A 15,412-nucleotide genomic window follows, 5' to 3' on the forward strand; every position below is an offset into this window, starting at 1 on the left:
GGTTGGCTTTCATATCACATCTGAACATCACACATACAGCAGATCCCTGGCTAAACTGGGTGCCGAATAAGACGCAGCACAGGAAAGGCAAAGGAGCTGGCAGCAAGTACTGTGCGGCGCTGAGAAAAAGCAAAGACCCTCTGGGAAACACCAGCCACTCTGCACATGAAACGACCTTCTGCTAGTAGAGGACAAACCATGTGGTTGGAAGTGACAGGCAGAGCTGATGTCATTACTGTGATGATCTATTCAGGTCCAGAACAAAAAACCTGACCGAGTGTGTGACGAAACATATGTACTGGGCTGCCATTAATTCAATTAGGAAAATGTGGAAATTGCAATTATATACTACAGTTATGTAAACGCCTCACCTTGTGTAGACTCCATAGTGGCATTACTGCAGATAATAATGCACAAATCTGTGTGTGGTATGGAAATGACCTACAGTGTTCCAATGAAATGCATTTAAAAATGATGCTGGAGGACTGAAAAAGTCATTGACTCTGTGTAAGGGAGCACACTGCAGCCATCCTCTGAATGCATGCAATGAATTTGTATTTCAATACATATTATTTCTAAATGTTTTAACTGTTCCTTGAAATGCTCCTAAAATGCTGGTGAGGCAAAACAGTAAATTCATTTTTCATCTGGACAGATCAGTTATAATATATATTTCCCACAGTGTAGCAGGAAAACAGAGAGGCAGTTTTTGGTCTGGATGTCAGTGACTTTCACTGTTGGTGAATTTATTTGTAAGGTAGAGGAGTAGACAAAACAAAGCCAAGGTATTCTGACCCCAGACTTAAGCTACAGTCACACCAGCATTTTTAACAGGAAACCAGAACAATGAGTTCTGAGACAAAGTATATCGATGCCAATCTTTCACATAGAGTTCAACTCAACTTTGACACCCAAATTTAGGCCACTGACAAACAGCAAACTGTCTTGACAATGCTGACCTGTAAATAAATGGAGAGCCATAGAACCAAATGAGGGAGGATTTATCATAGCTGTTGCACCTTACTATTTTACATAAACCTGCTCTGTTGGAGCATAAACTGTTCAACTAAGGGCAGGGAGTTATGGTTTGCAGTCAGTCTTTGAACAAGATTGGATTATTCAAATTCATTCTCTTGAAGAACTGGGTTAACTTGTCCATGTCCAACTTGTCAGTGACCAAGAGTGCAAGTAGTTACCAACATAACCATTTCAGTCTTGGAAATATGTTGCATATAAGTTCGTGGAATGAAATTGTCCATTGAAAATATATTGTTTGCCACTAAAAACAGTTATAAAGTACCTAATTTGTTATATTGATGACATAGTCAGTTGGTCTTCTTGAGCTTTTAAGTTTACTGTACCATCCTTACCTGGCTTATTAATTAATACCACTGTCACCTCACAGAAAGATGGATCTATTAATTTCCAAGCTAATTTAGTGTGGAATTTGCATGTTCATACATAAACCATCTCTTTTGATGGACGGCCTTTTCAAGGTTAAATGGCTACAATTATAGCGATTTTATCTGACACAAAATTGCCTCTTCAGACACACCAATGGCAAACTATGCAAAATGCTTTCCTAATCATCAGGAACAATTTGACGTTCACATGTCTTACCCAAGGACAATATGTGGAGAGGAGGAGCGATCAAACTGTGGGTGTGGGATCAGGAAGATCAGAGTATAGCGAAGTATAGAAAGCAGTACTGGAGTAAGGTCTCATCATATGGTTCGAGTGAATGGAAGCAATAGTGCCATTTTTTTTTCAAACGAGATTGCTGTTTGAAACTACCTGTTTCGAAGTCAAATCTCAAGTCTGTCAGAGCAAGTTTAAAGTCAAGGCTTTTATTTTTATTTTCTTATTTTCTTAAAGGGCCAGTGTGTAAGATTTTGTGGCATCTAGTGGAATGGACTTCCACTAGATGCCTAAATTTCCTTTAATTAGTGTATAATCCCAAGAAAATAAGAAGAATAAGATCTATACTGTATAGGGAGCGTGTCCTCTTCCACGGAGCCTGCCATGTTGCACCACCATGTTTTTACAGTAGCTCGGAATGGACAAACTAAACACTGGCTATAGAGAAGGCTTTATGCATTTGTGCATGCTATTTTCAATCTAAAATATGAATATTTTAGTCAAAACAAAGTCATCTGAATATATTAACTTCAGGGGATAATGATCAGCATTTTTCACTGTTTTCTGTTATACACTCAACAATCAATCTATTATTTTTTTAAAACACGAGATGAAGGATGGATGAGCTGTCATAGTTGATAGTGTATTTCAGTGGTGCACATTTTTTTACAAATTTGCAATTAATTAAATTATGTAGACAGACTTGGTTTTGTGTAAACCTGGGATTTTGTGACCCCTGGGCAGTTACTCGCTTGGTAATCCAGCTATGCATGTAGCAAATCCACATCCTGAGACCAGAGAAAATTGAACTCAAAGTGGCATCCATTAGGAGTAAGCTACAGATTTCCAAAAGCTTCTCTTCAATGGGACAGCAGCCTAGCTAGCACACACAAAGTGAAAAATCATGTACATGATGGAATGGAGGCACCAGGGGATTTATTTTGTTGTTAAAAAGACGGGGGGGGGGGGGGGACTTGTGTTGAATGCCCTACAGGACGGGAGGGCAAGACGTTAAGCATGTGAGCAACAGGTTATCATAACTGATGGAAATAATGGTGAAGCTACAACAAGAAGATAGAGGATAAAACCTATTTGATTTAAATCCAGCTCTAGTACAAGGCTGTAAGTATATTCTGATAGGCTCAATAAGGCAGCACACACACACAAAAATCTATCACCAGATCACTGAGCTCAAGGTGCTTTTCTCTCTGTTAATTGTGTCAGAATAAAATGAAAATAGTGAGATAGAGTTTCTTATTCATCCAATTGAAGGAGCTGGAATATGCTGTATAGTTGTTGTTGATTCATTTCATGTTGATGGCTTAATCAATTAGTCGCCCCAAACATTTCAGCATTGATTCTTTGACAAGGGATCAAATGTTAAATGTTGATTTATTTCCCCCTGCACCATCACTTCATATAATCTTCACCAATTGCTTTTTCATTGTATTGACATTTAGAGTTGATGTCTCTTATCTAATCCTCTATTATATTTTCATTGACCTCAAACTCAAGAATGAATGAGAAGTCCTTAAACTGTTCAGAGAAAAATGGAAATTTCATGACAGTGAATAAACTCCATCTTCTGATGATCATGTTGTAATTAAAATCTTGAACATGACTGTTTTTTCAATGATATTTATATGAAGAAGCAGACTCAAGGTAATTTCCATGAATTCTCCAGTTTCTGATCCACCTTCAGATCAAGTATAAATCCTAACCCAAGGTAAGAATCCTTCTCTTGGACACAGTGACTCAGCGAGGTACGGTCAGGTTAAATGACAGGTACAAATTGAAATTGTTGCCCTGCAGAAAGCCAGAGGATTTGCTTTTGTAACAAACATACTCAGAGGCACAGACATATGTGACAGGGGTATCCAAATGGATCAAGTCAGTCAAATAGAGGATAATGCTGCTGTTTTTTTCATTTTGTGTTTTCAAATGCAGCAACAAATCTGAAATCCTCTACTACAATAAAAACATTTTATCTGATTTGAAATGATAATCAGGATATTATTCAAATTAATTACATAGTTTTCAAAATACTGTAGAAGTAAAAAAAAAGTTACAGTGTTCATTTATCTATTGTTATTCAGTGTCTTATTTTTGTGTCTCATTTTTCATGTCTTGTGTGATTGCTAACGTCTTATTTCTGCTTCGAAATCAGTACCATTCTGAGGAGAAGGAGAAAAAAAAACCCTCTTCTCAGAGATCCATCAAATTTTCGTAAATGGAGAGCAGTCGGTAAAGAATAGATCACTGATGAGCGATTCTATTTTCCCGACGGGTGCAATGTATAAAATATAGATAGGGGATAAAGGGAACATTCGATTAATTTATTAATGATGATGGTGATGAGCAACACGGGTCAGAGACATTTAAACAGTTAGCTTCTGAATTCATTACTGTGTCTGGAATGATTATTTTAAAGTAGCTTCATTCAGGAGCAAAAAGCAGGAGAATGAAATGTAATGTAAGTGTTATATTAATTTCCTTGAATGCCCTTTCGCCGGGGGGCAGAAGTGTGTGGGCAAAAGTTTTTTCTTCCATTTGAGAAAAAGTGAGTCATCTCTATACACAAGTACAAACCAAACCTTCCTCAAAGCTATATATCACATCCTGGCTTGTTTTTGGTGTCTTGTAAAAAGCCTTTGCATTCAATTTGAGGAACTGACACCAACAACACTTTTTGTTGACGTTTAAGAAGAATATCAAAAGTGCTCACATATCAAACTCGATTGTAGCTGCTGGAATGGCAAACACAATTTGACCGAAAAAGCTTTGGATATAAGGAGAATCAGCTCTTTTCAAATCATTTTACATTTTCCAACACAGTGATCATGCAGAGAAGTTCTTTTACTGACTGGCAGAGTGATTTCATAACAAGTTACCAAGCACGCAGCCTTTTACATATTATCAAATTTCTTAAGTTCTCTCAGCCAATTTGTTAGCAATTTGCCATTGTACATCCTGAAGACAGAGCAACATCAGCAATCATTTGAAGTTTAGTTTCTTTCTACTTGACTCTCACTTTCATTTCAGGTCCATTTTAGTCTCAGTCATTACTACTTTGTCTTTAAGCCTGTGGATGCTGTTCATCAGAACTTGTTCGTTGATAATAGCTGCCCCCTGTGGCCTGAATCAAGGCAAAGGAGAGGGAACAACTCAAACAAAGCAATGACCTCGAAGAACCTAAAAATGCTTTGTTGAGTACCAAAGTAGGTGATGATTGATTGCTAATATAAAAATATGTACTGATAAGTTTCTCATAGTCACCATTTTCTTGTGTTTTCATCTGCCTGAGCATCAGTTTGGGTGTAAAAAAAGCATCAATTAAAGCTTGAGCTGTCAAGCTCCTCACATTAAAGTCCTACTGAAAGATGTGAGAATAAACTGTGCCCTCCTACATTTATGGTTGATGGTTGTTTAACACCACTTAATGAGCCTTGAAATCAATAAAGCACTTTTTAGTACACAAATCAAATAGCTCCAAATTTCAAGGCTAATGGGTTTGCAAAATTTGCTCTGAATGGAAGAACCATTACAAACACTTGATAGGAGTGATCACGTTGGCAGGGATTTGACTTTCTATTTCTCCTATTCTTTTTTTCCCCTTTCCTCACATGTTCCATCACAGCCAAAATCACTTGGTTGTTTTCAGAATAGTGTGAGGAAACATCCGTGGGGGGGATACAGTTACATTTCTAATTATAAATACGTGTGGGATGACTTCATCAGCATTAATTCTATACAAAAAACCTTGAAAAAAAAGATTTTTGTAGAGAAACACAAACTTCCACTGAAAGTTTGTGCATAATGAGTATAATGAGTATGCAGAATGAAAAAAAAGAGTATCTGGCAACTGTCTTTCTTTGTAACTAATCTAAATCCAGAACTCCTATAAACTATCCTCATTAGTGCCCGCTGGGAAAGTCTGATTGTTAATTCTGGACATATTCTGCTCACTGCAGTGTTTATCAGCTGTACAAAAGCATCAAATTACAAGCTTTATCTTTGTAGAATTAAGGATGAAAAACATGCACAAACTGTATTCTACTGAAAAGTCATTATGAAATAAAAGTACAGTAAATAAAGTTTGGTTTAATGGGTGTTCATTTCAGCCCTTAAGACAATATATACTAGAAAATGTGAGAAACTTTGTATATTCACTGTGTGTGTGAGTGTTAGCTTCATGAGTTTCTGTAAATGCCCGGCAATGGTGATGTTAAAAGATTTGAGCTGGTGATGCAGAGGTCAATGCTCCTGAAGTGAAAAGCCAAATACTATGTGGGCAGTGACAAGTTAAATAAATAGTGTAGGCAAACAGTTTGGCTGGTATTTTCTTTTTTTGTAATTTAAACTATTTTTTAGCACACAGTTAAGGCAATTTTGACTTCAGCTCTAGATTCACTGACATGCTGGTGGCAGATCATTTGACACTGATGGGCTGAGAAAAAAATGGTGTCCTCAGCGTCATTATTAGGCCAGATTTTTCTCAGATGATGGGCATGAACTGTGATTGCTAAAACAGTTTGAAACCTGATTTGCCAGTAGGTGGTTTTAACTGTGCATGTAGGGTCATGGTGAGGATGAGGTGTTTGACCTTTCTGTCTGACCCAGTGCATCAGTGGTGAGAGGAGCTTGGTAACCATGGTGACACTCATACTCTCACCTGCCTCACTTTGATCTTCCAGAAAACGTTTCACAGAGCAGTTCTGGATAAAGATCTTCCTGTTCGCTCTATGTTATGTTAAATTAGAGTACAAACTGCATTAAGCCTTAATATTTAGTTAACGATAACCAAAGGGACAATGTGTTCTTGTGAAAATCTAAAGAAAAGCTCACTTTATGTCAATTGAAGCAACATTATTGAGGTATAACACACCTCCAAATAATTTCTATTGGTTGAAAACTACATCTGAACTTCAGTCACGGCTGGTGAACATTTTTCTGCCACAACAGACCCACACTAACACTCCTTTCTCCACTGATCTTAAACTTCGAAACAGTCCTACCATGAAAAACAACACAAAAGGTTGAAATGACAGTCGCCCAAAACAACAGATAGTTACATTCGAGTGACAGATGCCAGTGAGCAGCTGTTATAATTAGAACCTGGAGCAGTGGCCCAGTTGAGATGATGATATGTTAATGATGCCGTTTGCTTTCCATTTGAAACCACAAGTGTCCCATTTACAAGCACAAGTTGGGCAGTTTTTCAAAAATCATGACTTTGATCATGCTCTAACATTACTACCATGGATTTGAATTACAGACATTATGACCTAGCTTGTCTAACTTTAAGGAAGTAATAACTGTCAGCCTCACTATATATTTATCTAACCTAAACAAAAGTAATTTAACTCTAACTATTATTATCTTTCCCTAAACCTTTGTGCCTAAACCTAACCAGACCTTCACTATAGTGGTCACATTATAAAAATATAAACATTTGGTGACCTGTAAGTTTTGGAAGGCACAGACAAAGTGTATCCTGTCTATTAGCATAAATGGGATGCTAATAGGGGCGACCAGGTGTGTTGTCAAATTACCTACTTGGACGTTTAACCCTCCTGTTGTCCTCCTTGGTCAACTCATAAATGAGGTATAACTTCATTTAAATGAAGCATATTGACCATAATTTCCAAAAATATGTATAAAACCTATGGTAATATATTGGATTAAAGTTGGCTTAAAAAGGTCCATCATGGTATTGGGTGATAAATTATACCTAATGCTTTATAAACAGTCAAAACAGACACAATTTTGACCCGGGGTGACAAATGGTCCACGGTCAATAGGAATACAACAGGAGGGTTAATAAGATTAAAGGAAAACTATGAAGCAGCCAGGATATATTTTTTGAGCTTTTTTGCCTCTATTTAACAGAAGCTGGCACAGAGGCCGACGCAAAGATGAAGATATTGTCCACTCAAAATAGTTTAGATCAGACATGTCCAGCCTCTTCCACAAAGGGCCGTGTGGCTGCAGGTTTCCATACCAACAAAGCAGGAGCACACCAGGCACAACTCATTTAATCAGCTGAACTCACTCTTCAGACAGTTGATTGGTGCACATGTGTACTCTTGATTGGTTGGAACAAAAACCTGCAGCCACACAGCCCTTTACGGGATGAGTTTGACATGCCTGCTTTAAATGTCTATTCATATATACAGCTGCTAAAACATTATCAAACCAGACTTATCAGAGATCAGCATCAGCAAATACTTAAGAACTAACTGTGTTTTACAGTAGAAGGTAAAATGAACTTCAATAACTAGATTCAGGTTCATATAGGAACAACCTCATGAAATGAGTGAAAAACCAATAATATACTTTAGACGTTAAGAAATAAAGTTATACATGAGAGATAAAAAGATGATAAACGTAGATAAAAGAGACAAAAGAGAATATTAAAACAGCACGGCAGAGCTGTAAAGAATTTAAAATTTAAAAACTGAGTTTGTGCCAGCAGACTGAATACTAAATGAACTAAAGAGTTAAGCTTAGGATCAATCTTTACATTTATACAACTTACAGCCAGCATCAGATGGTAGAAGGCACCAAACTAACACATTGTCAATCTCATCACTTAATTAACTCATCCAAAGAACTGTAAGTAAGCTAAAAGTTTTGATTCCAGTTTTATCCAATTATGTGCTGATCTTTTCTCTCTAATAACACTCTCAGATTCTGCCTTTTATCTTCACTAGTCGCATCTGACAGAGAGCCACTGCAGTGATAATTAATCGACAAACCACCGGCCTGATGGGAGCAATAGGCGTCAGGGAAGAATCAATACTACAACGTAACCCGCCTGTGCATCATACAGCTTTTCATCCACGAGAGGTGACAGAGCATTACCTCTACTCAAATTTACACCACTTGCTGTCTTTCGAGCAACTGCATTAAGAAAAGGACAAGTGATGCCATCTTGACTCTCAGGAGGGAGTGTGAGGACTGAGACAGACTGTCACAGCTGAAGTGCATGTTTATAGATCAGCCCTGACTGAGTGCTCCTTTAGGAAAAGGGCCTTCACTGCCCAATCGATGCACCGATTATATCATTGTTACCTTCCACTTCATTATGGAATGTGTGAGCTGAACACACTGCATGTAAGTTATATAAAGATACAGCCTCTCTCCTGCACTGCTATGTGTGTGTGTGTGTTTGTTAATTTGTCCTTGGATGTTTGGTTGTCAGCACCGTTAACAGCCTGTCATGCACACTGAGACATGATAAATACCAACAGCTCATTAGATGTGTCACTTCAAAGGAACACAGTAAAAATAAATCAGCACAGCCACTTGTCACAGAGGTATCAAGGTGTTTCTCGTGTGAGTACGAGCGTGCATGTGAGTGTGTGTGTGTGTGTTACCTGTTACAGTCGACATGCAGCAGAAGGTGGGAAGCGCTGATGGTGAGGGCGATTTTGTGCCACTGCCCGTCGGCGAGGCGGTAGGGGAAGGACTCGGACCGCGGCTTGCCTTTGAAGCGGTAGTGGTAGCGGATCTCCTCTCTCACCCCACTGCTCTCCAGCTCAAAGTAACTACGGGAGAGGAGAGGAGGCAAAGGTCAGAGACACTCTTTCCTAGACATATGGTCCCTATTGAGGGTAAAGAAATATATAAAACTCTCAACAAAAACAACACTCAACATTATAGGTACAAGGTCTTGTGCAAGCACAGCAGTGAAATATTTTCTCATACATTCTTAGATATAACATTTTTTTATTCAACTCTTTATTCAAGAATGAGTGAAAATCTTGAATATAGAGAATATAATTTAACAAGCGCTGAAACAATTACTTGACCAACAGGAGGCCACAATTTGAATAACAAAATCAATCAACTGTGAGTTTGATATCAATTCTATCTTTGTATTGTTTTGTTTTGGACTGTTGGTCGGACCAAATAAGCAATCTGAGGATGTCATCTAAGACGCTGGGAACTTAGTGATGGATGGTTCCCACTGTTTTCTGACATTTTATAAACTAAAAGAAGAAAATCAATCAAGCAAAGCAAAAAAACAATTTTGGGATTAACTGATATTGAAAATAAAAATCTCCTTACATTAAACATTCATTCTGTAGGCCAAACTAATGGTATTGTTTTGGAGCAGCTGATACTAGGTCCCTGGATTATTAATTTACAACACCAGCACATTTCTAAAAGGACTACAATATTGTCCCAAAACATAAGAGGGGGGCATCAAAATGTAAATGCCTTGTTGAATCTCATATGTACAGAGCAAATCAGCCCACACTAAACTCACTGGGTGGTCTTATTTCACAGTTTGTGTGTTAGCAGACACATCGGGGACCCAAATACAAATGTGCAAGCACTGAAAAGGCGTGTTTTTCATCATATGGCCCCTTTAACTGCTGGCAGGCCAGAAAACTAATTGAAACATTTGCTATTCTTACAGATTTACTAGTAATGTGGATAAATGTCCTCAGAGGTTGGTGCAAAATAGCTGGGCCCCGAGGACTGAGCATGATTGAGAACATTTCATGTCAGTCTACAATACCCGTTGGATTATACAATATTTTGCACACAAAGTTGACATTTTGACCCGAGGGTGGTGTGCAAGAAAAACTTCTGTTCTGATGTGGAAATTCATTCTCTGAGGGGCTTAAATGGGATGAGTAAATGAATGTGAATCTGTGCCTTTTAAAATATGAAATGTATTGCGTGAAAACGGATATTCTGGCCTGGTTACACTGGTAAAATGATCAGGAGGTCACAAAGTCATTAGAATTCAAAAGGTTTGTTTTCCAGACACCTATTCAACATCCAGAGTGTTAGTCAAAGGGAAATTTTGGTTTAGTTTGATAGACAACACATTGGGATAATTATCCTCTGAGGTGAATATTGATATTGATTCACAACAAATGCCATCAAGATTTTGAACAGACTAACCTCATCTTCAGGTTTCAATTCTATTGGAAAGAAAAATACAGTCAGATAATAAAACTGAGTTATGAAATCAAATGTCATGTGGTCTTGCAGACGATCTCTCATTGCTGTGTTCTCAAAGAAACCACAAACATAGTGGCCGACTTCAATGATTTGCTGATCCGATATTTATCAAAAAGGCCAGCAGCATCCTAACCACTGAATACACAGTGGAAGTTTGTTACCAAATTGTCAAACAATAAAAAATGTGTACACATGTACAGTGAGTGCAGTAACAAACAGCTCTACTGAGGTGATGGCTCAGTGTAAACTTTGTGTTAAAAGAGTTTCACCCACTATTCTCACTCTGTGGTGTGACAGTAGGTGCTCAACAAGCAGCTCCTCTCGGCAACATGTGCGCTTTACTCTCCACCCTCATCAGCCACGCTAAATTAAGAACCAGTAAGCCACAGTCAGCAGCAGTCTGAGAGCCGCAGGCCACCAGTCATGACATTTTAGCTTCCCTGCGGCTGCAAATGACCCCTACGCTTGAACCTCCGTCCCCGCACACACAATACTGTAAGTGAAGCACAGCTCCCGAATACAGAAACCAGAACTTGCCAGAACCTAGCTTAATCCAATATACTCAGGCACACACACTCACACACATACACACAGGGATCAGGCCCATTCAATACCAAAGCTGAACAGCTCTCATGCATATTTATGGCAAGGGAGAGTGGACCCGCTCCACAGAATATCAATCGAGGCTGTGCGGTAGCAGATTTATCCATCTTCCTGTTTGGAAAATGAATGAAACTGAGATGAACTCATCAGAACTCAACACAAACAAAAATGCCAAACACACTAATCTTCACACTGACCAGGCAGAGTGGATGTCCTTCATCTGGAGCTCAGAGACATGATGTAAGCACAACAGTCTCGGAATATGAGAGGATGTGTCCGTGTCTTTTCTGAAGGATTTTTGATGGACTCTTTGTTACCGGATAACTCAGATTTCAAATGTCATGATTTTGAAAATGTCAAATATGACCCCTTATTGCACAGGAAAACTTTGTGCACAACTGCAGTTACCATGGTAAGTCAAGCCTGAACCATGAAGATTCTTTTTAAAAAAATATATAGTTATGCCAATACTAGACATTTGTTTGCAACTTTCCAAATAGTCTGACTGCTGACTAACTTTTAAGAGAGTATGATTATTACTGCCGTTAGAAATGATTGCCAAATCTAACAAAATGAAAGCCAGGTTGTAAAAGAAAGAACACAATTATATTTTAAGACCCACATTCTTGTGTACAAAGGTGATTTTAGACCCTTTTTAGGGGTGCTCAAGTACCTGTAAAATTGATCTCAGCACCCCTAAAAATAAATAAATTATTGCTGCATTTTTTAACACTTGCAGGGCATTGTATGTCAAATTCCCCTTAGGAGCTTAGCCCCCTAAAGGTCTGATCCTAGAATCACCCCTGCTTGTGTATATTATGAATAGCTGTTTGGTGACTCCCCTTAAGATGTGTAATATTTCATGCATAATTATGATTCAATCATTTTAATATTTTTCAACATTTCACATGTGAAGGAATGCATTTTACTTTATATTAAATTTGCTGAGGGGTTTTTATGCATGTAGTTGCTGAGTGACTGAATGTTATCTGAATGCCTGAATTCTTGTTGGTGGATTGCAATAAAAAAGCATTAGTCATCCTGCCAAATTCTTACATACAGAGAATGAAGTTGAATACATGAATTGTTACCAGAAAAAAAAACAAGAAGAGAGAAGAGAAAAGAAAAGGAGAAGGAGGCCTTGATCAGTTTAAACAGGCTTGCGGGGTTCAGCTCAAAAAGCTCAAAGCTTTCCACAAAGCTAATGACGGCCCATCAGCCCCCCACACAGCAAGCTGTGTTAATGCTAAAACAATTATCACACAGTAAATTAACAAGCATTGCAGAGAAGTGCTTCTCTAAAACATTAAATTGCATTTGCATGCATTGAGTAGTGGCTGCCTACTATGTTTTTGCATCAGATCATGATGGAGAGAGAGGTGGAGTCAGAACAGGTATGGCTGACCAGTACAGCTGTCTTCATACAGCATGTCATCACTCTAAAATTAAATGAATACATCACTCTGTGGCTACACTGGGAACCGACCTGACAGTTCACCTCCATCATGCTGCAGGAGACAGAGGCACTGATACTTGTCAGCTGGAGAAGAATCATTTGCATCGAACGAGGAGTAAAACGAGAACGAGAGCACTCCAGCTTTGCCTCTTCCACTGATGGAAGCCTCCTCAGGGCTTCGAGAGGCCTGGAAATCACTGAATGAGCAGAAACACTGTTATCCTGATTTGACTTGGGAAATAATCATCAAAGGCATTAACTCCACTTCACAGCGAGTGTTTATTTTATGAAGCATTTAGTGGTAGCTATTGTATCCCTATATTACAGCAAATTTAATGAAGGGGAATGATCCATCGGCAGTCTGTCCGTTTGTACTGAATCAAGCCTGACAGACACTGAAAATGACAAATCTGTTTTGGTGCCTCTGTGCTAAATATAAACAATGAGTCTTATGAACATTTTAGAAGATTTTTTGCATGGCTGAGCCTTTCAAAATAAGCATTTCACAAAGCCTTTTTGCCAATGGCAACTGCATGGATCTAACAGACCCCTAATGTAAGCATCCAAAGCTTTCAGGAAAAGAAAAAATCATGTTTGCATATCAAAGAGCACAGACAATGTTGGCTTACAGTGGCAGAGAGAGAGAGTCCTCTCTGATTAGAATGTGTTTAGATTTTATGTGATAGCAAAACTGCAATACTGCGTAGGCCAGTATTTTCTGAACAGAAATACGCTTGAAAAGAAGATTTGGATGTAAGAGCTCAAAGAAGTTTCCTGGATCACTGATTTAATAATATGTGTATGAACTCAGTAGCTATTGACATGTTAGACAGTAAAATATACAATAATATATGCAGCTTTTTGTTTGCTCTGAACAAAGTGTCCAAACTTTATTTGAAAAACAAATATTGTTCAGGATCACCTGAGCATGCCAATAAACTAATGACAATGGAGCAGTGGTGGAAAAGCAAAATTTGTCCCTCCCTCATTAGCACCATTGAGTAGGCAAGGCCCCTTGACCAGAACTGCTCCAGTGGAGCTGCTTAGTGGCCTGCAGATCAGAGTGTGGATGCACTGGTCAGCTAGCTGTGAATGTGTGAATGTGATCGGGGCATTTCTGCAAAAGAGATGCTTAGCCCAATTGAACTCATCCTAAAATGCAATAACTAAACAAGAATAACACTGAAATTCCAAAAAACAGTGGCAGGAAATAACTGAAAATCACATATGAAATATTACAAGATTATCATCCTACCACCTGAGAAACATATCAAAAGTAAAAGGATTCACATCACAAACTGATTCTGAGAAAGTGATCTGTGCATTCATACTGAACAGATTAGATTACTGCAGTGCTCTCACTGTATTATCAAAACAATCAATCACACAGAATTCAGCCTTCAGAGTTATTGCCAGTATAAAAAAAAACAATCACTCCAATACTCAAATCACTTATTTGGCTTCCCATTCAACGGAAAATTCAAATTATATTATCCTCAGACTGATTTTTAAGGCACTACACGGTTCAGCTCACCATAATATGTCTGACCTGCTCATTAACTATGTCCCAATCAGGCCTCTCAGGTCTTCAAAGAGTGGCTTTCTGGTTGTTCTGAGAATATGATCAGCATTTAGTAAAAGTGAATTTAGTTGCTGTGGACCTGTCTTTAGGGATGCTCTGCCTGATGAGCTGTGGTTTATAAAAACTATCTACATTTAAAGATAAGCTCAAAATATTCCTGTTTTCAGAGGCCTTTGAACAGTGTTAGAGTGTGTATGTGTGAACATGCATGCAGGTATTGTGGGTATGTATTTATCATTAGTATTATTATTACTATACCACTGTGTGTTTGATGTCTCTATTCAAATGTAAAACACACTGAGTTTTTTTTTTTTTTTTTTTTTTAATAAAATGTGCTCTATAAATAAAGCTGCCTTGTGTTCCTCTCAGTCAAACTTCCCTTAATAAATACATTTAAAACACAAACACCCACACAACAAACAGAAGAAAAAAGTCATGATGGGATGCTGAGGACTACAAAGGATACAAGGTCTGAACTTTTGAGACATTTTCAGGAGCATCCTTTCAAAACCAAGCCGTGTTGATTAATAATGTATATAGATGTGAGATTTTCATTTCAGTTGTATCTGAATAGAGACACTAGAATATTGTTTTTTTTATTGCTTACAAGGTCAAGTTTCTGTACAAGAATCAACCAAGAAGCTCCAATGTCTATACAGTCTGAAAGTTTACTGTTGCCTGTGCAGGACTGTGTAGAGACACACTGACAACATAATGCTGCATAGTGACACATAAGGTGACCTGACATACTGTGCAGTATATAGAGAGTTGTGGGCAGACTATATACTGCTCTAAAAATATAAAATGAGCATGAATTTATCATGTGCCTTTAGGCAGCACAGTGCAAAGTCTGGCTGTATGGGTTATGGCAGTGACCAGTTGCACATCGGTCAGATTTCTAACAGTCCTTGCTCTATATGAAATTGCATGCAAACAATATACACCCACCCAAAAAGAAAGTTGACCACTAGAACCAGAAAAATAGGTATGTATTTCATCGTCATAACATTTTAAACCTAATCTATGAATTCTAAAGCAAGGACTGTAAAGTACTGTAAAGTGTAAAGTGCCAAATTAAATTTGGTTTTGACAAGTAGCCAAGATAGTTTGGAACATGTTTTGAAAGTGAATGTGATATAGACAGAAAGAGG

General features: G+C 38.1%; 1 protein-coding gene across 1 annotated transcript in view; it reads right to left on the reverse strand.

The window, feature by feature from the left end:
- Nucleotides 1-15,412, reverse strand: part of LOC133996859 (protein kinase C-binding protein NELL1-like) — a 251,799-nt gene that overhangs the window by 190,777 nt on the left and 45,610 nt on the right. Inside the window, exon 4 of the mRNA XM_062436724.1 lies at nt 9,018-9,188. Coding sequence (XP_062292708.1) covers nt 9,018-9,188 — 171 coding nt within the window. The remainder of the gene's footprint in view (nt 1-9,017; nt 9,189-15,412) is intronic.

The sequence above is a fragment of the Scomber scombrus genome, chromosome 1 (assembly GCF_963691925.1).
Source record: "Scomber scombrus chromosome 1, fScoSco1.1, whole genome shotgun sequence".
Classification (NCBI taxonomy): Eukaryota; Metazoa; Chordata; class Actinopteri; order Scombriformes; family Scombridae; genus Scomber; species Scomber scombrus.